Genomic DNA, 23,401 nt, shown 5'->3' on the forward strand with positions numbered 1-23,401 from the left:
CCACTATGAATGTTCATATAAAAGTTTCTGTGTGGCATATTTTCACTTCCTTTGGGTAAATACCTAACAATGGAATTGCTTTTTCATAGGATAGGTATATTTTAGAAATTGCCAGATATTCCAAAATGAACCAGATATACTTTAATGATATTAAGAATTTTAATGTGTCATTTTTGATAAGTTGTATTTTTCAAGGAATTTGTCCATTTCAGTTATCAAATTTGTTGGCATAAAGTTCTTCATAATATTATTCTCTTATTATACTTTTAATATCTATGTGGTCTACAGTGAGAATCCTTCCTTTATTGTGATACTGGAAATTTCTGTTCTATCTTTCCCATTCTCTCGCTCTCTCCCTGCCCCCCAATCTCTCTCTCTCAGTTTTCAAATTTGTTCACCTATTCAAAGAAACACTTCCAGTTTATAAATTTTCTTTTCTATTTGTCTATTTTATATTTTATTGTTTTCTGCTTTTACTTTTGTAATTTTCTTTATTTTACTTAGTTTGGATTTAGTTTGTTCTTTTTCTACTGTCTCAAGATAGAAACTAAGGTCATTGATATCAATGCTTATTCTTCTCTAATATAAGCATATTAGAATATAAATTTCCCTCTAAGCTCTGCTTTTACTAAATTTCACAAATTTTGATAAAATATACCTTCATATTTATTTTGAAATATTTCCTACTTTCTCTCATGATTTTTTTTGATCCATAGATTATTTTAAAGTGTGTTATTTAATTTCAAAATAAAAATACACCTTCATATTCATATTCATTTCAAAGTATTTCCTACTTTGTCTCATGATTTTTCCTTTGATCCATAGATTATTTTAAAGTGTGTTATTTAATTTCAAAGTATTTTGGTGTTTTATAGATATTTTTATTACTGATATCTAACTTAATTTCTTTGTCATCAAAACAGGCACATGAGAAGATGATCAACATTGCTAATTATTAGAGAAATGCAAATCAAAACTACAATGAGGCATGACCTCACAATGGTCAGAACAGCCATCATCAAAAAAGTCTGTAAATAATAAATGCCAGAAAGGGTGTGGAGAAAAGGGAACACTCCTACATTGTTGGTGGGAATGTAAATTGGTACAATCACTATGGAAAACAGTAGGCAGTCTCCTTAAAAAACTAAAAATAGAGTTACCATATGATTCCGCAATCCCAGTCCTGGGCATGTATCCAGAAAGGATGAACATTCTAATATGAAGAGATACATGAACCCCAATGTCCATAGTTGTACTATTTACAATAGACAAGACATGGAAGCAACCTAAAGGTCCATCAACAGGTGACTGGATAAAGAGGATGTGTGTGTGTATCACACACGCACACCATGAAATATCACTCAGCCATAAAAAGGATGAAGTGTGGTGAAATATTGTCATTTGAAGCAACATGAGTAGACTTATAGATTATCATACTGGGTAAAGTCAGGCAGAGAAAAACAAATATTATATGATATATCATATGTGGAATCTAAAAAATAATACAAATGAATTTACAAAACAGAAACAGTCTCACAGACATACATAGAAAACAAACTTATGGTTACCAGAGAGGAAAGTGGGGGAGGGATAAATTAGGAATATAGGATTCACAGATACACACCATTATATATAAAATAGATAAGCAACAAAAATATACTATATAATACAGGGAACTGTATTTAGCATTCTGTAATAATCCATAATAAAAAATAATTAGAAAAAATATATAACTGAATCACTTTGCTGTATAACTGAAATTAATATATATTATAAATCAATTATATTTCAATTAAAAACTTGTGCATGATTTCAATCCTTTCAAATTTATTGAGACTTGTTTTTACAGATGAGCATATATGATCTATTTTGTTGAATGTTCCATGTGCACTGGAAAAATATGTACATTCAAATGCAGCCCACAACTGTCAGTTCAGATCAGATCAGATCAGATCAGTTGCTCTGTCGTGTCTGACTCTTTGCGACCCCATGAATCGCAGCATGTCAGGCCTCCCTGTCCATCACCAACTCCCGGAGTTCACTCAGACTCACGTCCATCGAGTCAGTGATGCCATCCAGCCATCTCATCCTCTGTCATCCCCTTCTCCTCCTGCCCCCAATCCCTCCCAGCATCAGAGTCTTTTCCAGTGAGTCAACTCACTGGAAATTTTGCACCTTTGGCATGAGGTGGCCAAAGTACTGGAGTTTCAGCTTTAGCATCATTCCTTCCAAAGAAATCCCAGGGCTGATCTCCTTCAGAATGGACTGGTTGGATCTCCTTGCAGTCCAAGGGACTCTCAAGAGTCTTCTCCAACACCACAGTTCAAAAGCATCAATTCTTCGGCGCTCAGCCTTTTTCACAGTCCAACTCTCACATCCATACATGACCACAGGAAAAACCACAGCCTTGACTAGACGAACCTTTGTTGGCAAAGTAATGTCTCTGCTTTTGAACATGCTATCTAGGTTGGTCATAACTTTCCTTCCAAGGAGTAAGCGTCTTTTAATTTCATGGCTGCAGTCACCATCTGTAGTGATTTTGGAGCCCAGAAAAATAAAGTCTGACACTGTTTCCACTGTTTCCTCATCTATTTCCCATGAAGTGGTGGGACCAGATGCCATGATCTTTGTTTTCTGAACGTTGAGCTTTAAGCCAACTTTTTCACTCTCCTCTTTCACTTTCATCAAGAGACTTTTGAGTTCCTCTTCACTTTCTGCCATAAGGGTGGTGTCATCTGCATATCTGAGATTATTGATATTTCTCCCGGCAATCTTGATTCCAGCTTGTGCTTCTTCCAGTCCAGTGTTTCTCATGATGTACTCTGCATATAAGTTAAATAAACAGGGTGACAATATACAGCCTTGATGTACTCCTTTTCCTATTTGGAACCAGTCTGTGGTTCCATGTCCAATTCTAACTGTTGCTTCCTGACCTGCATACAGATTTCTCAAGAGGCAGATCAGGTGGTCTGGTATTCCCATCTCTTTCAGAATTTTCCACAATTTATTGTGATCCACACAGTCAAAGGCTTTGGCATAGTCAATAAAGCAGAAATAGATGTTTTTCTGGAACTCTCTTGCTTTTTCTATGATCCAGTGGATGTTGGCAATTTGATCTCTGGTTCCTCTGCCTTTTCTAAAACCAGCTTGAACATCAGGAAGTTCATGGTTCACATATTGCTGAAGCCTGGCTTGGAGAATTTTGGGCATTACTTTACTAGCGTGTGAGATGAGTGCAATTGTGTGGTAGTTTGAGCATTCTTTGGCATTGCCTTTCTTTGGGATGGGAATGAAAACTGACCTTTTCCAGTGCTGTGGCCACTGCTGAGTTTTCCAAATTTGCTGGCATATTGAGTGCAGCACTTTCACAGCATCATCTTTCAGGATTTGGAATAGCTCAACTGGAATTCCATCACCTCCACTAGCTTTGTTGGTAGTGATGCTTTCTAAGGCCCACTTGACTTCACATTCAAGGATGTCTGGCTCTAGGTCAGTTATCATACCATAGTGATTATCTGGGTGGTGAAGATCTTTTTTGTACAGTTCTTCTGTGTATTCTTGCCATCTCTTCTTAATATCTTCTGCTTCTGTTAGGTCCATACCATTTCTGTCCTTTATCAAGCTCATCTTTGCATGAAATGTTCCTTTGGTATCTCTGATTTTCTTGAAGAGATCCCTAGTCTTTCCCATTCTGTTGTTTTCCTCTATTCCTTTGCATTGATCGCTGAAGAAGGCTTTCTTATTTCTTCTTGTTATTCTTTGGAACTCTGCATTCAGATGCTTATAACTTTCCTTTTCTCCTTTGCTTTTTGCTTCTCTTCTTTTCACAGCTATTTGTAAGGCCTCCCCAGACAGCCATTTTGCTTTTTTGCATTTCTTTTCTATGGGAATGGTCTTGATCCCTGTCTCCTGTACAATGTCATGAACCTCATTCCATAGTTCATCAGGCACTCTATCTATTAGATCTGTTGCTGCTGCTGCTACTGCTACTGCTAAGTCGCTTCAGTCGTGTCTGACTCTGTGCGACCCCATAGACAGCAGCCCACCAGGCTCTGCCGTCCCTGGGATTCTCCAGGCAAGAACACTGGAGTAGGTTGCCATTTCCTTCTCCTTTACATGAAAGTGAAAAGTGAAAGTGAAGTCGCTCAGACGCAACCGACTGGTGGCGACCCCATGGACTGTAGCCCACCAGGCTCCTCCATCCATGGGATTTTCTAGGCAAGAGTACTGGAGTGGCTTGCCATTGCCTTCTCCAATCTATCAGATCTAGGCCCTTAAATCTATTTCTCACTTCCACTGTATAATCATAAGGGATTTGATTTAGGTCATACCTGAATGGTCTAGTGGTTTTCCCTACTTTCTTCAATTAAGTCTGAATTTGGCAATAAGAAGTTCATGGTCTGAGCCACAGTCAGCTCCTGGTCTTGTTTTTGCTGACTGTATAGAGCTTCTCCATCTTTGGCTGCAAAGAATATAATCAATCTGATTTCGGTGTTGACCATCTGGTGATGTCCATGTGTAGAGTCTTCTCTTGTGTTGTTGGAAGAGGGTGTTTGTTATGACCAGTGCATTTTCTTGGCAAAACTCTATTAGTCTTTGCCCTGCTTCATTCCGTATTCCAAGGCCAAATTTGCCTGGTACTCCAGGTGTTTCTTGACTTCCTACTTTTGCATTCCAGTCCCCTATAATGAAAAGGACATCTGTTTTGGGTGTTAGTTCTAAAAGGTCTTGTAGGTCTTCATAGAACTGTTCAACTTCAGCTTCTTCAGCATTACTGGTTGGGGCACAGACTTGGATTACTGTGATATTGAATGGTTTGCCTTGGAAATGAACAGAGATCATTCTGTCGTTTTTGAGATTGCATCCAAGTACTGCATTTCAGACTCTTTTGTTGACCATGATGGCCACTCCATTTCTTCTGAGGGGTTCCTGCCCGCAGTAGTAGATATAATGGTCATCTGAGTTAAATTCACCCATTCCAGTCCATTTCAGTTCACTGATTCCTAGAATGTCGATATTCACTCTTGCCATCTCTTGTTTGACCACTTCCAATTTGCCTTGATTCATGGACCTGACATTCCAGGTTCCCATGCAATATTGCTCTTTACAGCATCGGAACTTGCTTCTATCACCAGTCACATCCACAGCTGGGTATGGTTTTTGCTTTGGCTCCACCCCCTCATTCTTTCTGGAGTTATTTCTCCACTCATCTCCAGTAGCGTATTGGGCACCTAGGTCAAGCTTAATGATGATGTTACTCAATCTTCTTTATCCTTCCTGTTTTTATTTTAATCGAGTTGTCCTATTAATTACTGAAAGAGATGCTTTTAAATCCCCAACTGTAACAAGAGATTTATCAATTTCTCTCCTTTTGTTCTTTTAGTTTTTTCATGGGATATTTTGAAACTCTGTTATTAGGTATTGTGTTAGTTTTCCATTGCTGTTCTAAACAAATTATCACAAGCAATGGCTTAAAACAATTCAAATTTATTATTTTACAGTTCTGTAGGTTGGGCTTGCCTGGTGGCTCAGCTGGTACAGAATCCGCCTACAACATGGGATACCTGGGTTCCATCCCTGGGCTGAGAAGATCCCCCAGAGAAAGGAACGGCTACCCACTCGAGTATTCTAGCCTGGAGAATTCCAAAGAGTCAGACACGACTAAGCAACTTTCACTTTCCTTTCTGTAGGTTAGAAACTAACATGGATCTCACTGGGTTAAAATCCAAGTGTTGGGAAGGTTGCATTCCTTCTGGAAGTGCTAGGGAAGAATCCATTTCCTTGACTTTTCCAACTTCCAGAGGCTGCCCACATTCCTTAGCTCATGACCCACTTCTTCCGTCTTCAAAAGCAACAATAGCAATCAAATAATTCTCACATCATATCACTCTGACTTTCTTTTCTGTGGTTAAATCTTCCTATGCCTCCTCTTTTCTTACTGCCTCTTTCATTCTAATAGTCATTCTTGGGTCCATCTGGACAATCCAAGATAACCTCCATAGTTTAGGTCAGCAACTTTAATTCTATCTGAAACTTTAATTCTAGAAATAAAATTTCACAGTCTTCTTAAACACTGTATTACTTCACATTAAAAAAATCTGCAACAGTATAACTCCATTTACAGCCTCTGGAAATGGCAACCCACTCCAGTGTTCTTGCCTGGAGAATCCCAGGGACAGAGGAGCCTAGTGGGCTGCCATCTATGGGGTCGCACAGAGTCGGACACGACTGAAGCGACTTAGCAGCAGCAGCGTTCATCATCTTTTGTGGTATTATTGCCATTGCCAACAAAGGTCTGTCTAGTCAAGGCTATGGTTTTTCCTGTGGTCATGTATGGATGTGAGAGTTGGACTGTGAAGAAGGCTGAGTGCCGAAGAATTGATGCTTTTGAACTGTGGTGTTGGGGAAGACTCTTGAGAGTCCCTTGGACTGCAAGGAGATCCAACCAGTCCATCCTAAAGGAGATCAGTCCTGGGTGTTCTTTGGAAGGACTGATGCTGAAGCTGAAACTCCAATACTTTGGCCACCTCATGCAAAGAGTTGACTCATTGGAAAAGACTCTGATGCTGGGAGGGATTGGGGGCAGGAGGAGAAGGGGATGACAGAGGATGAGATGGCTGGATGGCATCACTGACTCGATGGACGTGAGTCTGAGTGAACTCCGGGAGTTGGTGATGGACAGGGAGGCCTGGCGTGCTGCGGTTCATAGGGTCGCAGAGTCAGACAGGACTGAGCGACTGAACTGACTGACTGACTGATTTTCACATCTATGTATGTTATAATCCCCATACTACAATGTTATATTTTGCATGAGTCAGGCTTTTTAAATAAATTAAGAGAAAAAATATGTATCTATAAATTTATACATTCCAAGGCATTTCACTATTTTTTGAGATCCAACTTTCATGTTGATGCTGTCTGAAGAACTTCCTTTATTATAGTATTTCTTGTAGCACAGGTCTGGTTGACTTTTGTTTGCCAAAAACATCTTTGTTTCATCTTCATTTTAAAAGAATATTTTTTCAGACAGAGAATTCTAGCTTGACCTTTTCTTTGGCACTTTTTAAAAGATGTAGTCCCGCAGTTTTCTGTCCTCCATTGTTTCTGATGTCAAGTTAGCCATCATTTGTGTCTTTGTTCTCTATGCTGTCATTTTTGTCTGAATACTTTGGAGATTTTCTCCATCCTTTTGTTCTCAACAATTTAATTATTATGTCCAAGTGTGATTTTCCTTGTATTTATCCTTCTTAGGGCTTGCCTAGCTTCTTGGTTCTATAAGTTAATGTTTTTCACCAAATTTGAGAGAAGTTCAGCTTTGGCTTCTTAAAGGTTTTATGCCCCACTCTCTCTCTCTTGTCCTCTGGATTCTAACTGCATAGTTGTTACTTGATATTGGCAATGAGCCTGCTGAAACTTTGATAATTTTCTTCCAATATTTTCTCTGTTCTTAAATTATATAATTTCAAATGATCTATACACAAGTTCACTAACCCTTTCTTCTGTATTTTCTCATCTTTTAGCAAACCCACCCAGAGAGTCTTTCATTTCAGTTATATTGGCCACGCTGCATGGCTTGTAGGAACTTAGTTCCCTGACCAAGGATCAAACCCATGCCCCTTGCATTGGAAACGTGGAGTCCTAACCACTGGACCATCAGGGAATTCCCATCATTTCAGTTATTATTCTGTTTTTCTTTAATAATTTAATTTGGTACTTTTACATATATACTGTTTCCATGTTACTGCCAATATTTCCCTTTATGTTTACTCAAGATGGACGTTTTCTCTTAATTATTTGAATATATTTGCAATTGCTTCTTTAAAATCCTTGCCAGCTAATTCTATTATCTGGGTCATCTCAGGGTTTCTAGTTACTGTTCATTCTTGGCCATGGGCCACATTTTTCTGTTTCTTTGCATTCCTAGTAATTTTTAAATTGTAAATTGTATATTGGAAAGTGTGGATGATATGCTGTAGAGATAGAAGAGTGTTAGTTTGGGATCTGGGTAGGCAGTTGGATGAATAGCTGGTCTTGTGGCAGCTGCAGTTTAGAATTTGTTAGGGTGACTCTAACAATTTATATTACACATGTTGGTTACACATTAGACTTAAGGCAAATCCTTAGACCTGGGACACAGACTTTACTCCTGGGCGTAAGTCTTTTAGTTTTCACTGGAAAGCACGAGCTGTTTATCAGGCCCTTCTAAACTTGTGAGATTCAAATTTTAATCTCTGTCCCTCATGTGACAGACAGCAGCTGAAATTTCTGTTCAACATTTTCAGACTCCCAGCTGTTGTTTTCTACCAAGCTCCTTGGAGTCTCCCTTATATATATACAGTTCAGAGATTAGGCAAAGATTTGAAATGAAGTTGATATGCATATTTGGTATGTTGCCCCATAGCTTCTTCCTTATGAGATTTCTACCTTTTGACTCTTTTTTCCAACATCTCAAGCCAATATGACCATGTATTTATTTTGAGTTTAAAGCCGTCTCATACTGTATGGATTCTTAAGTAACCACAGATCTCACCAGTGTCATTCACTTCTTTCAGGGATTGAATAACTTCCTCTAGCTCTTTGATCTCTCTTCTGGGTGTGTGTGTATTTATTTATTTATTGGTATTTGTTGTCCAGATTTATCATTGATATTTGATATAAGCTATTCCACCATTCCTGTAATCCGAACTTCATCTCACTAAATTTTTATGGGTTTTTGGCATGGGTTGGTGGGCAGAACAAATCATCAAGTTGTGTAAATCCAAGAGCAGGAAAGTCCAAATCAAAATAGTCTAACTATATAGACTTATTTATTTATGACTTCAGACTCAGAGTTCTGGTTGTTCAGGCTCCAAGCTCAATATCTCAGTACCTTTGGCTACCGATAGACAGATGTATATCAACAAATTCTATGCTCCTATTTTTCCTGACGATGACTCTTGATTTACTTTACCTTATTAAGAAATTTTCACCTCAGCATACTCAGAGTTAGAGAAACATGACATTTGGCTTTAATTTTCACTGAGTCCTTCTAGCCAGAATTTCTTAGAATTGTTCTGTAACTATCCCAAGTCTTGACTGAAGATTATGGCTGTAAGGAATAAATGGCAGAGACAAAGTAATACTTGTTGTCCCCAAATGAGTGTTGATCCTAGAGCCAAAAGAAATGCAATCCCATGCCTTCTTTGGGGGTATTTTTAGAGTAGCTACAAATACACGACATTTATCTTGAGAGATGGCCAATATTTTTTTTAAATAGCTAATAAACTGTATTTGCAAAAAAATTATTTTTCCTTTAAAAAAATACTTTGCTCACTTCACTGCATTTGTACTTGGAAAGTACTTGAGTAGGGGAGAAAAAATATCTCTGATCCCTCCCTGTCAGCCATGATAATTGAACAAGCCCTACATTCTTATCCACTAACTTTTGTACACTGATCTCATTACTTCTTAAATACTATAAAGTCTTCATTCTTTAGTCTTTATGCTACATTATCCAGATAGCTTTTGGTGAAGACCCTGAAGAGGATTTTAATTCCCTGCCCCCTCACCCCCCACCCTAGAATGTAATGGGCTTCCCTGCTGGCTCAGTGGTAAAGAACCTGCTTGCCAGTGTAGCAGACTCAGGTTCAACCCCTGGGTCGGGAAGATCCCCTAGAGCAGGAAATGGCAACCCACTCCAGTATTCTTGCCTGGGAAATTCCATGGATAGAGGAGTCTTGCAGGCTACAGTCCATAGGGTCACAACAGTTGGCCATGACTAAGCAACTAAACAACTATAGCAACTAGAATTCCAGTAAAGGATCACTGAGTGGTTACTAAAGCAGTAACAGTTAAGAGAAGCCCACGGAGTGAGACAGACCCAGCTTTGAATCCAAAATCTGCCACTTCTTTGTGATCTTTGGATTTTATACACCTTTCTCTAAGTTGTAGAAAATTAGGGATAAAAACAGTCCTGATCTCATTTACTTGTTTCGAGGATCAGATGTAGTAATATACATTAAAATTTCTACCACATTGTTATTATTATTATCCTTGTTGTTATTTTCTCCCGTAGTAAATGCCCAATTAACAATTGTCCAAATAAGCACTTGTTGAACTGAATAAGCATTATTTTGGTAAAAGATAAAACACATAAATTACAAAAACCAGTATGAAAAAAAAAACAGTAATTGTAAGTTATGGTAAGTACTATGGAAAAACAAAGAAAGAGAATTAAATAGGAGTTCTATTTTAGATAGAATCATCAGGAAAGACCTCTTGAAGGAGGTGACACATAAGCTGAATCTTAAGAGATGTGAAGGAGTCAGCTACACAAAAAATAAAGAAAACAACATTCCAGGCAGAGGGAATGATACATACAAGGTTCTTGAGGCAGACATTCATGTGAACCCTCTACAAACTGAAAGACCTCACCAGTGCTGTGACAGAACGAGTACGGGCAGGGTGGGGTCAGAAGAGAGCACTGACCAAACATAAAGGGCCTTAAAGGCCGGAGTAGAGAGTCTAAGAGTCTGGCTTGTGGTCTACCTGCAAAGGGAAGGAACTTGAGGGAATTTAAGCAAAGGAATAACAAGATCCTCAAACCCACTCAATCCAAGGCTCACAAAGACAAGCTGAAGGAGAATAAGAATTTCTGGAAATATTTGGAACTTCTTGTTTACAGAAACTAAGAATATAAATGTAGAATAAAATATTTTTCATTATGATCAAAGTTATTGATTGCCAACAACCAAAAATTCTTTTAGGATACTTAATAAAATTGCATTCACTTTTCTTTGTTTCATAACTGTCATGAATCCTAAGGGATTCTGTGACCCACTTAAAACGAAGGACAGACAGAAGGAGTAAACATGCTAAGCAGGCAGGATGAGAGTAACTGAGAAAGATGGCCATGGCTGACAGCTCTGAGGGCCCAGAATGGGAGTGCGTGTCTGAGCTGTGAGGACCACATTAGTTGAGAGATGATTTGAAAGATGCTGTGTGACAGATCTCTTACAGAAACGAAGGGCAGGGTTCCAGTATAAAATTGGTGAGACACTATGAGATGCTGGACATTTCAGCACAAATTTCATAAGGGGACTTAAAGAAAATTTAAATTTATATATCAGATAATTATCTTTACCAGTCAAGCTACCCTCGAGTAACAGGTAAGCTTATTCCCTGGAACATTGATCCTTTCTCCCCAGAACATTGAGTAAGCCATTGTAAGCTTATTCCCTAGAACACTGATCTTTTCTCAAAACTGCTCTCTCTCTCTTTATATATATATATATATATATATGTGTGTGTGTGTGTGTGTGTGTGTGTGTGTGTGTATTACTTGCTTCATATTAGTGACTCTCTTGGTACTAAATAAGACTACTGCCATTAATATAATAAAGTGTTTCTATTTTCTTATGATATATTAGATAATTAAAACTATTTACTCTCTTAAGGAAATTTATTCCCCCCAAAAAAGCTTAGGGTGGCATGCTTAGACTCACATAACCTGTACACTAATGAAAGGTTAGTTTAAGAGTGTACACAATAGCTGAGCTTTCCAAAATGTTGCCCTGTTTTTGTTTTTGGAAATAATAAAATTATATTACTATGATAGCCTATGTATCATAATAATAACTTTGGAGTTAATTTTAACTATTTTTCTTGGAGGATGAAAGATAGTTTATTAAATGTCAGTTATAACTTCATGACAACTACTTATCTTTCATTTCACAGCATTTGAAAATAAGTAAGAGCAAAAAAGGTGAATACCTACTGTTGCCAGGTAACTGCATCCACTGTGCTTCCTGCCACCTTCATGAATCTATAAGAAACAGAAAAAACAAAGATGTTGCAACTTAAAGTAAGCCATATCCCCAGGGATGAAATAAGCTGAGACATAGATCAGGCCAATTCTTGGGCAACTGTGCTTTCTGAGAGGGTCCACCCTCATGGTCTATCCATAGCCTTCGAAGGTTAAAAGGTACAGAAGGTGAAAGCAATCACAATTCCAGCTCTCCATACATTCTTTACCATCTGGAAATCAAGACTCCAAGATAGCATTATATCTTTGCCTGTTTTCCCAATCTCATGCCTGATGGCTCCCACATTGCTTTCCCTGTGATCACCACCTATCTTTTCCATCTTCTATTTTCTGAGGACTTTGAGATCTACTAAGAAATAAACAATAACATTTTCCAAGGAAGACAGCCTTTGAAAACCCTCTCTTCCTATAGAGAAATTTAACCATTTCTGGAACAGTTAAATAGAGAACTGAGTTTCCCAATCAGCATGCTCAGCTGTTTTCCTGAAAGGCACGCAGCAAAGTCTTGCTAGCACTCGCCACCCTCCTGTGCCCTTTGAGGTTCCATCAGAAACACTGGGCCAGAAGAAAGCACTCAAGGCCACACAGATTCCATGTTGTCATTGTTGTTGTTTAATCCTTCAGTCGTGTTTGACTCTTTCGCAATCCCATGGACTGTAGCTAGCCAGGCTCCTCTGTACATGGAATTTTCCAGGCAAGAATATGTTTCCTACTCCAGGGCATCTTCCTGATCCAGGGATCGAATCCATGTCTCTTTAGTCTCCTGCATTGGCAGGAAGATTCTTAACCACTTGCCACCTGGGAAGCCCAACTGGCTAGAGAAGTAGTATTTCTAGACACCCTAAACAGCTCTTTTTTATGGACCCATGCCACCCCTTCTAGGAGTACTTCTTTTGGAAGCAGGACACAGGTAGTCTCTGCTTTTGGAGCCCATGGATTTCTCTTTCTCTTCTCCTCTCCTTTCTCCAGCCCAGAAAAATCGCTTGAATCTGGGAGAATAGCTCCACTCTCCTCACTATTTCAAGTTCTATGCCCAGAATTCTTTCTTTAAAATTCAAAAGCCAGAAAGGCTTGTACATTCTCTTCTCCGTCTTTTCATGTCCCACCCCTGAGCCAATAAGTACACAATCAGCTATCTGCTTGAATAGAGAGGAGGAAAATGGAAAAGTCCAGGGAGAGGGGAAAACAGATTAGGATCCAAAATACTATTCCTGTCACATATGCACTCTAAGCTGCAGAGACCAAGTAGGAAAACCCAAAAATTATGAAGGGGAAATGAAATTGAGTACCCCCTTCCCAGGATATTTCAGAAATTAGAAAGCCTAGACAAACTTAGACACAAGTGTCATTAAGTATTGGGTTGGCAAAAATGTTTGTTTGGGTTTTTCCATAAGGTGTTATGGAAAAGCTAAATAAACCCTTTGGCCAACCCTGCGTGTGTGTGTGTTTGTGTGTGTGCGTTTACATGGGCTTTACTCTTACAAAATTATTTCTAAAATCTCTGAAAAGTAAAATCATCTCTATTTACATACAAAAATGACCATAATGAAAATTACACTGACATTTATAGTGCTTTCTCATTAAATTTTTTTTCAGCTTTCTATGTGTATAATTTCACATAACTCTCAAAACAGCCCTGGTAGGCAGATATTTTTAATAATATAGTGGAGGTGGCTAAGTCACATAGAGGTCATGCGACTTGTTCAAATTCATATAGTAATGCAAACTAAATTCAGTTTTTCTGATTCCGAATGCTATGTTGTTTTCAAGCTGTTTTCACTGAGGCCAAGAAGTACATACAACTCTAAAATGCAAAAAAATAAGTTGAATTTTTGCCTTAAGAAAGCACTACCCTATATTTTTCAAAAAAGTAAACGGCTTCAGCACCTCATTTGCTTGTTGACTTCCTCTCACAGACTTGAGCATTTCAGTGTTATCTGTAAGGCAAGGAATGTACTGGAGCAAAAGTGTCGAAAGGTGACTGAGTCAGAGCCTCTGCTATGCAACAACCACAGTAAAGCTGAGAAGACAGACGATGAGACAAATAAGCTACAGTGCCTTTGTGCTGACTCCTGCTGTGAACTAACTGCTGGGGGGAGCAGTCAAGGGAGTAGCTAGCTCTACCTTCTATGGCGTTAAAAGAGGGATACGCACTGAGTAAAGCTTCGTATCTCGCAAGACATTGAATCTCATATTGAAAGAAGGGTAGGATTTTGTCCTGAAGAGCAGGTCAGGCATAGGAACAGCTTGAGTAAAGCCAGATAGAGTCAAGGTGAATTTTTTCTCAGGAGTCCAGGATATGTGGATGTCAGAGGACAGGTAGGAAGTTATCTGGCAGACTGGTCAGATAACTGGTCCATGACACTGACACATCTGGCCTTTATTCATTCCTTAACATCTTGGTACAAGTTGACGTCTTGTTTATCTCTGCGTGATTAACACCCAACACAATATTATAAAATACAGCTAGCTCCTCCTGCCTGTTGGATTTATCCTCTGCTTAAGCAAGTGAGGGAGTGTCAGGTTCGAACATGAGTTTTAAGAAGATCACTTTGGCTACAGTAAAGGTGAAAAGTAGTGGTGTGGACAAATTGGTGGGAGATGACTGCAGAGTTATGGGAGGCTTTGAAATGTGGGAATGAAAAAAGACACAATTGAAAAAACACTGTTGGTGCATCCAAGGGGGTTTGGCAAGGGTGAGTTCAAGTGAGGAAAGGGTGTAAGACAGAGTGTGAGAGAGAATCCTGAAGTTTTAATGGCAGTAATGCCATTGCCTAAGAGGGGCAATACAGGGATAGACTTTAATGCTGGCGTTGCTGAAGTATTCCAATTCTTCTGAAAATGCCACAAAGAACTTGAAGCAAATGGTCACTGATGATAACAGTTATGCATTCACAAGAAAATTAGGAGTAAAATGCCCTTTCTGGCTAAAAGGTTCTGGACAGGCAATTAAGAACACATCAAATTTGGTGTCTTAGAAACTGGAAACTTGTCTTTCATGATACTATGATCTGGAGTTCCTCACATGCTTTGGATTGTTTGTTCTGCTAAAGGTTGATAATTAAGTCTTTAAATAACCTTCCATTATCAAAAGTTACATTACAAAAAGAACAGGAAAACTAGCATTAGCATCAGGAGCATTTAAAGTAATGCAAAAGTTTTCTCCCCACACTCCTACCTCATACTCAAAGAAAATCTATAATTAAATACAAAATACACTGGATCCATATATGTAATACTATATAGTTTACAGAGAAATATTTTTAAATTGAGTGTAGGAAAAGACCTACCATGACCTGGACTGGGAAAATCAATTATTCTTCCTAACCTAATTTATGGGTTTGATGAAATTCTAATTAAAAAAAATCCCGCCAGATATTTTTGAAACTTTGCAAAATCATTCTAACATTAATCTGAAAGAAGCCAAGAATGTTCTGAAGAAAAATTGGAATACCAAAGGGATATTTATTTGATCTACCACATATTAAAATACCTCACAAAACCTGCAATTATTAAAACATTCCTAGGAGTTAGTCAGGAGATCTTAGGAATTAGTAAAGAGATCAGGAATTAGTAAGGATATCTATGGAACAAAAGGGGATTTTTAAAAAAATTTTATATAAGAATTTATTACATGGAAAAGAATTTAGTATGTGAAAAATTGAAGCATATTTTTAATGGTGTCATGTGATTTGTGACTATTCGGAAAAAAAGTAATGTTAGATTCTTACCTAAAGTCTTATTTTGTAAAATAAATCAAAATATTAAAATATAGTTTCATTTCAATAAATATTTAAAAAATATGACAATCACAATTTAATATGTTTAGACCAATATTATTATTTTAACTTTGGTAGCATATTTAAGCAGTAGGAAAGTTGAGGGAAAAACATTATTAAATATTTGTTCACATGAAAATTTTTGTAATGAGAACAACTTCAAAAACATGGGAACATTTCTACTCTTATTCTGAGGAAGAAGAATCTAATTCAGAAATAATGTCAAACAAAATTTGCATTTCCAAATACTACTACCAGGATGACTTTTTTCTTGGGGATGGTTTTGGTCACCACCTCCTGTACAATGTTAGAAACGTCTGTCCATAGTTGTTCAGGCACTCTGTCTAGAGATCTCATCCCTTGAATCTATTCGTCACATGACAGATTTTATTTTCTTGGGCTCCAAAATTGCTGCAGATGGTTACTGCAGCCATGAAATTAAAAGACACTTGCTCCTTGGAAGAAAAGCTATAACAAACCTAGACAGCATATTAAAAAGCAGAGACATCACTTTGCTGACAAGGGTCCCTGTATTCAAAGCTGTGGTTTTCCGGTAGTCATATACAAATATGAGAGTTGGACTATAAAGAAGGCTGAGCACCAAAGAATTGATGCTTTCAAATTGTGATGCTGGAGAAGACTCTTGAGAGTCCCTTCTACAGAAAGGAGATCAAACCAGTTAATCCTAAAGGAAATCAAGCATAATGTTCATTTGAAGGACTGATCTAAAGCTGAAGATCCAATACTTTGGCCACCTGATGCAAAGCGCCAACTCATTGGAAAAGACCTTGATGCTAGGAAAGAATGAAGGCAGAAGAAGAAGGGGGTGACAGAGGATGAGACTATTGGGTGGCATCACTGACTCAATGGACATGAATTTGAGCAAACTCCAGGAGATAGTGAAGGGCAGGGAAGCCTGGTGTGTTGCAATCCATGGGTCACAAAGAGTTGGACATGACTTAGCGACCGAACAACAGCAACCAGGATCACTAAACACACTTTTGTTTTTTGAGAAGTATAGAAAATTCACCTAAAATTGAGCAAATTTTCTGCTTTCAGAACCCTTTGAATGATTTTTTTAAAATCTAGAAAAACAAAAACCAAGCACAGAAATAATACTTAAAAGGAAACTGATTAGATAAAACTCCACAGAATAGACACTAAAGCCACTAACTTTGGTGACTTCTTCTTAGTCCATGTTCCCCCTCTGAAAATTAGGATTTTTCTATATGTATTGTGTATCTGTATCATTTCCATACTCTGTTTTTATATCTATCCTGGCAATAAGCAAGACAACAAGTCCAAAAAGATTATAAATTTCTTTGTTTAAATCTAACATTGATGGATTCCTCTGCTCCCTAGTTTTGCCTGTTTCTCAGAAACTGGCCCAAACCACATAAATGAATAACTTCAACACAGCTGCAGAATGCTCAGCAATAGTAATATTAGAGGTGGAATAACATGCACACAGACCAGTGCTGTCAGGAGTGAAATACCACTGGGAAAGTGAAATTCCATTTAGGGTCCAGTATTATCCAAGGATTTTCAACCATCCACTTCCATTCTAATCCCTAGATTTAGGTCTATGAATGAACAAGTAAAAGATGACTTAGGATGTGAATAATGACAAAAAGGGAAGATCTTGGGTTTTCCAAAGTTGGATGTCTCCATACCTGAATCATGAAAGCAGGAATCCTGGATGATTATTTCAGAGAACAGAAGATGTCTGCCCTCATGCTGACATCCAGTCATGCAAAAAGGGACAAGAGAAGCAAGGGGCAGGGACCTCTACCTAAGGAAATTGGCTAATGCCAGGTAGACCTTTCAGGCAGGTTGAAGGGATCTTTCCCACTGGAGCAAATATGCTGCTATGGAAAAGAACAAAATATCCCCTTACATTGTGAGAGTTCCTTTCCTCCCCCAAGGGACCCCAAATCTGGGAGAGTTTCTTTCCTTTGTTATCCACCTGCACATATGACGTATCTAAAATATTGAGAGCCTTCTCTCCCAGGGCATATCACAGCTCCCTCTTATAATAAGGCACATCTTTATTCATGGTCTTTGGGGTTTGAATTCTACTTTTGGACCACAGAGTGTAACCCTAAAAACTAGTTTCCGAATTTTGCTCCCAGGAAAGAGGATAAATCCTTCATGAGGAACTGGATGTCTAAATGACTATAAACTTCAATAAGAGTGTAGGAGCCTGATCCTTCTTTTCCTTGCTCACAAAGAGAATCTTTGGTTATGTAACTAACATGAATAACATGTGACAGCCATTCTACACAAAAGCTAGGAAAAGCTTGTGAGGAAATTATTCATTTTGAGTTATAGCAAACCACGCATCTTCCATTTAGTCCAAAGCCATTTACATTTCCATGGCTAATTATATATTAAGCTATACTAGGTTAATTATATATTAAGCTCTAGAACAAATAAAATGCTGATTTATTTTTCCCCTGGATCTCCTGTTCAAATGCCAACATCTAGGTCCTATCCCCACATATTCCGGTTTGGTAGGTCTGGGCTGGAGACTAAGAATCATGTTGCATTTTTAAACAAAGATACTCATAGCAGCTCTGTTCATAATAAACAACAATAGAACTAAATGTCCTTCAGTGAGTGAATGGTTAAACAAAATGTAGTCCACCCACATCATGGAATACTAACCAGCAATGAAAAGGAACCAATTACTGACACGCACAACAACCTGGTTGAATATCGAGGGAATTATGCTGAGTGGCAATCCAGTCCTAAAAGGTTGTATTTACATTATTCCATTTACATAACATTTTTGAAATTGCAAAATTATAAAAATAGAGAACAAGTAAGTGTTGGCAGAAGTTTTAAGAAACAGGAAGAATGAGCAGGGTAAAAGAGCTACATGAAAAAAAAGAGCTACATGAGCTATTCCTGTGGTGATGGAAATTGTCTGTTTCTTTACTGTATCAATGCCAGTGTCCTAGGGGTGATACTATCCTATAGTTTCACAAGAGGTCACTATTGGGAGAAACTGGGTAAAGGGCACTCGGGATTTCTCGGGACTAAATATCATGCTGCGTTTTAAAGAAGCTCTACAGGTACTTCCAATGCAGGACGACTATTGGCCACACCTTTTACAAAATGATCTTACCAACACCTATTAGGATAGGCCATTCATAGAGAAAAAAATAAGGTTCTAAGGGAAAGTAGAATGGGAAAGTGAGGAAAGAAATGCAAAAAAGAAAGTGAAGAAGAATATTTCCCAAGACCATATGTGTTAAATTTTAATCTATGACCCAGGACTCCAGTCTCCTTCTACAATATTCTTTCTATTCCCTATCTGACTTCTCTGACAACAGAAGATGAGAGAAACATCCTTCATCATAACAGTAATAACTGTTAACCTTCAGCTTGAGTCAGGAATTAGGCTGTTTCTCTAATCAAGAAAGAAGTTTTGTCCAGGAAAAACAGAAAAAGAAAAGAAAGTAAGTTTAGAAGTAGGTATTAGCATAATATTAGCATAATTAGCATATGTTATTAGCATAATTCTCAGCTAGGGAGCAGACCTTTGCAGTAGCCAGTGCTTCCTTGTTAATTAGCACTGAACAGCTGCTGGGAGGCCTTGCCTCTCTCTAGAGGCAGAGATGGAAACTCTCTTCTTATGAACTAAGAGGAATAAATTGTTTTCTCCTCTTATAGTTTAAGTCATATAACTCTTTCACAGTTGAAATAAAACAGAAAGGTTATTAGGAATAACTGTTAATAATAATTTCTCTGTGCACCAAACTGTCCCCAGCTGTGCAACTTCCCACTTCAAACAAGAATTTGGTATAAGTAGGTTTGCAGGCAGGAGCTGTGATCACCCTCATTATGCTGCTGCTGCTGCTGCTAAGTCACTTCAGTCGTATCCGACTCTGTGCCACCCCATAGACGGCAGCCCACCAGGCTCCCCCGTCCCTGGGATTCTCCAGGCAAGAACACTGGAGTGGATTGCCATTTCCTTCTCCAAAGCGTGGAAGTGAAGTCATTCAGTCGTGTCCGACTCTTAGCGACCCCATGGACCGTAGCCCACCAGGCTCCTCCATCCATGGGATTTTCCAGGCAAGAGTGCTGGAGTTGGGTGCCATTGCCTTCTCCAGGAACCACACTAAGCACTTTAAATTCATTATCTCATTTAACTTCACAACATGCCTAAGAAATAGGTAATTTCATTTGCCTCATTTTACCAGTGAGGAGACTGAGGTTTTAAAGAGACTAAAGATTTCCTCAAGGTGACCTTGAGTTGGACCATAAAGAAGGCCAAACACCAAATAATTAATGCTTTTGAACTGTGATTTTGGAGAAGATGCTTGAGAGTCCCTTGGACTGTAAGGAGATCAAACCAATCAATCCTAAAGAAAATCAATCCTGAATATTAATTGGAAGGGCTATGCTGCAGCTGAAGCTCCAATACTTTGACCACATGATGTGAAGAGCTGATTCATTAGAAAAGACCCTGGTGCTGGGAAACATTGAAGGCAGGGGGCAAAGCGGATGACAGAGGACAAGATGGTTGGATGGCATCACTAACTCAATGGACATGAGTTTGAGCAAGCTCCAGGAGATGGTGAAGGACAGGGAAGCCTGGCATGCTGCAGTCCATGGGGTCACAAAGAGCAGGACACGACTCAGCAACTGAACAACAACAACAAGGTAACCTAACTAGATGCTGATCTGGGCCTCATCTAGTTCTAAAGTGTATGCACTTTACCATCCTGCTATTTCCACCCTCGTCTTCAGTCCTGCTACACTGGCTCACTACAGAAAAACAGAAAGCTGCTGTTAATGTTTTTCTGGAGGAAGGGACCCATGAGGTCAGAAATGCCCAGGGCCCACAAAAGTCATGAGAGCTTGTGTATAGGAACATAGTGAACTTTCCATCCTTACCCACCCATACTGCTTTCACTATTGTCTATTTGCCACTTTGAGTACAAGTGGAGCCTATAAATAAGCATTAGGCACTTCATAGAAGTTTTGGTAATTAGATGCAACTAAAGATAGAAATTCTGGATAGAAAAAGGCAATTTTCCTATATCTGGTTTGCAGATTATTGAGTTTATAGCATATATCATGTGGTCTACTGTGATGGAAAAGACCATTATTTGCTTCCTAATTCTCTTCTGCTTTTATCATCTTTGCCCAAATTAGAATACTTTCCATAGCTTTCTGGGCCTCCATGGGAGCTAAAGGCCCTGTCTAGCTTTCTGTTCTAACCCAGGTTCAAGTTAGAATATGCTACCAGCAACTCTATAGAATGTTAGGATAACTTCCATTCTTCATTCAACAAATTTGAGCACCCACAAAGTATTATACTAGGCTTTTTGCCAGTACTGAATATACATTAGTAAATACAACAGACAACTTCCTGCTCTCATGAAGTTTATAATCTCTATGAAACAAATAATAAATATGCAGTTTTGTGATGAATGCCATAATGAGAACTAACAGTGTGCTGATAGAGAATCACTTAGCAAGGCTATTCAAGAAAGGACTGTGATGGATGAGGTAAAATCAGTAATGTGGCAAGCTGAGAGAATAATTTAGGCAGAAAGAAGAGTGTACGTTGTGCAACCCCATCCTATCCACCCTGCTGAAAAAAAAAAGAGGGAGAGAGAGAAGCTTAGCACATGCCAGGTCAGTGAGGCTTGAGTGTGGTAAGAAAAAGGGAAATATGGAGAAGAAAAGAATGAAGAGCTGAGAAGCAGCCAGATCATTTGTCATAGAGCCTTGTTGGTATGGCAAGGAGATTCAATTTTATTCTAAGAGCAATGAATAGTCATTAAAGAGTCTTTATCAAATGACTGACAGCATGGGAATTATGTTTTTAAAAGATTTTCTGGCAATTGTGTGGTGAATAGATTGGAGAGAACAGTGGGTTAGTCACTCAGTCATGTCCGACTCTTTGTGACCCCATGGACTGTGCCTGCCAGGCTCTTCTGTCCATGAAATTCTCCAGGCAAGAATACTGGAGTGGGTTGCCATTCCATTCTTTAGGGGCTCTTTCTGACCCAGGGACTGAACCCAGGAGTCCTGCATTGCAGGCAGATTCTTTACCATCTGAGCCACCAGGGAATGTTAGAGAGGACAGGAATGGAAGCAAATAGACCAGTCATGGGGCTATCGAAGTGGTCCAAGTTCTGAGTTCTCCAAATTATAACTCTTCTGTTATTGTTTTCTCTATGGCCATCTCTCACCTAAAGCAGGGCTCACATTCCAAGTCAGCGTTGTCCAAACACATTAGTGGAATACTAGTCTCTCAAGATATTCACTGAAAACAAGACTAAGGTCAAATAAATTTTTAAAATTCTGCATGCTAAATACCCTTCTTGGAGATTCACAATGTAAACTAATGTAATAAAGATGCTAGGAAGTGTTTCAGTACATTTTTGTATTTCAGTATTTCTCAAACTTACTTGACTATGGAAATTTTACTTCCCCCTCCCTCCACATAATGCTATTATTTTGCAGGACTGGTATTTTCCAGAGCATATTTAAGGAAATGCTGCCATAAGTCATTCTAACCAAAGGTTAACTCCATGTGCATGGTTTACTGGGCCTCCTCTTCTCCACATCTGTCTGTCCCTCTGCAGACAGATTTTCATATTAAGCCCTTGGCTTGGTCACCCTTTCTTACCTCACCCTCTCTTGACTCTGAGCCTATCTGCAAGGCAAATTCTCATCTTTTCTGAGAGTCCATGTTCTCTGGGTTGCCACTTCCTCACTCTGATTATTCTGTCAATAAGCTTTCATCTGTTTATTGTCTTAGAGAAATCTGTCAAAAGCTTCTTACCTGCAGATGATCCCTCTTTCGTGTGTTTGTTATTAAGTGTTGTTCTTTATCAGTTTTTAAAAGGAGTTGGGATGGTTTTACCAGAAGAAAGTGGACCTTGTGATCAGATCACTGTCTTCAACTTGAAGCACACCCAATATAGTTTAAAATCATTTTTTGTTGCTACAGAGATATTATTTCCTGAGTATGAATATGTGTTCATTTTGGTGTATCTTTCTTTTGAAAATGTCCCTTTTCTTCACATGATGGCTCTTGAATGATGTATGCTAACTGTTCAAAAGGTGGGAATCATCCTCTATTAATTTCTCCTATTCTCTCACCTCCACCTTACTGAGATATCCATGTCTATCTTAATGTCTCTCCATTTCTTCTGCCATTACCTTAATCTAATTAAACATACCTCATAGTGAAAACCTCCTTACTGAGCTCTTTTGATTTCTTACTTTTGCACATTAAAATCTATTTGGCACACAAAATGTAGTAGATTCTGGTACATGCTACTGCCCTTATAAAAACTCCATAATAGCTTTCCATTGCTCAGAGGATAAAATACACAACCTCTTTACCATAGTATACATGATTCAGTAATAATATGATCTTTGCTTGTCTATGCAGTCTCATCTCTTACTACTCTCCTTTTGGTCACTATAATGCCCATCTTTCTGTTGCTCAAATGCCTTAATTTTGTTTCTGACTCAGGACATTGACAAACATGACCGACCACCTCTAACTAAAACTTTCTTCACTTTACACTTTGAACAATGGGTTCCTTCTCATTTTTTCATTCTTGGCTTAAATATATTGTTCCTCAGATAAATTGTCTGTAATTAACCTTGTCCAAATAAGTCTTTCAACTCCAGGTATCCATTTAATTCACAGAATTACACACAATTTGGGATAATTTGTTTTCTTATTTACTGTGGTTCGGTTTTTTAGGACTTCCCTGGTGGTTTAGACAGTAAAGAATCTACCTGCAATGCAAGAGACCCGGTTTGATCCCTGCATTGAACC

General features: G+C 38.5%; 1 protein-coding gene across 3 annotated transcripts in view; it reads right to left on the minus strand.

Annotated features, from left to right (window-relative positions):
• HPSE2 (heparanase 2 (inactive)) overlaps positions 1-23,401 on the minus strand; it is a 727,458-nt gene that overhangs the window by 243,257 nt on the left and 460,800 nt on the right. For all 3 annotated transcript variants that reach the window (XM_025274425.3, XM_025274427.3, XM_025274426.3), the window contains exon 6: positions 11,756-11,803. In XM_025274425.3, coding sequence (XP_025130210.1) covers positions 11,756-11,803 — 48 coding nt within the window. The remainder of the gene's footprint in view (positions 1-11,755; positions 11,804-23,401) is intronic.

Source organism: Bubalus bubalis, chromosome 23 (assembly GCF_019923935.1).
Source record: "Bubalus bubalis isolate 160015118507 breed Murrah chromosome 23, NDDB_SH_1, whole genome shotgun sequence".
Classification (NCBI taxonomy): Eukaryota; Metazoa; Chordata; class Mammalia; order Artiodactyla; family Bovidae; genus Bubalus; species Bubalus bubalis.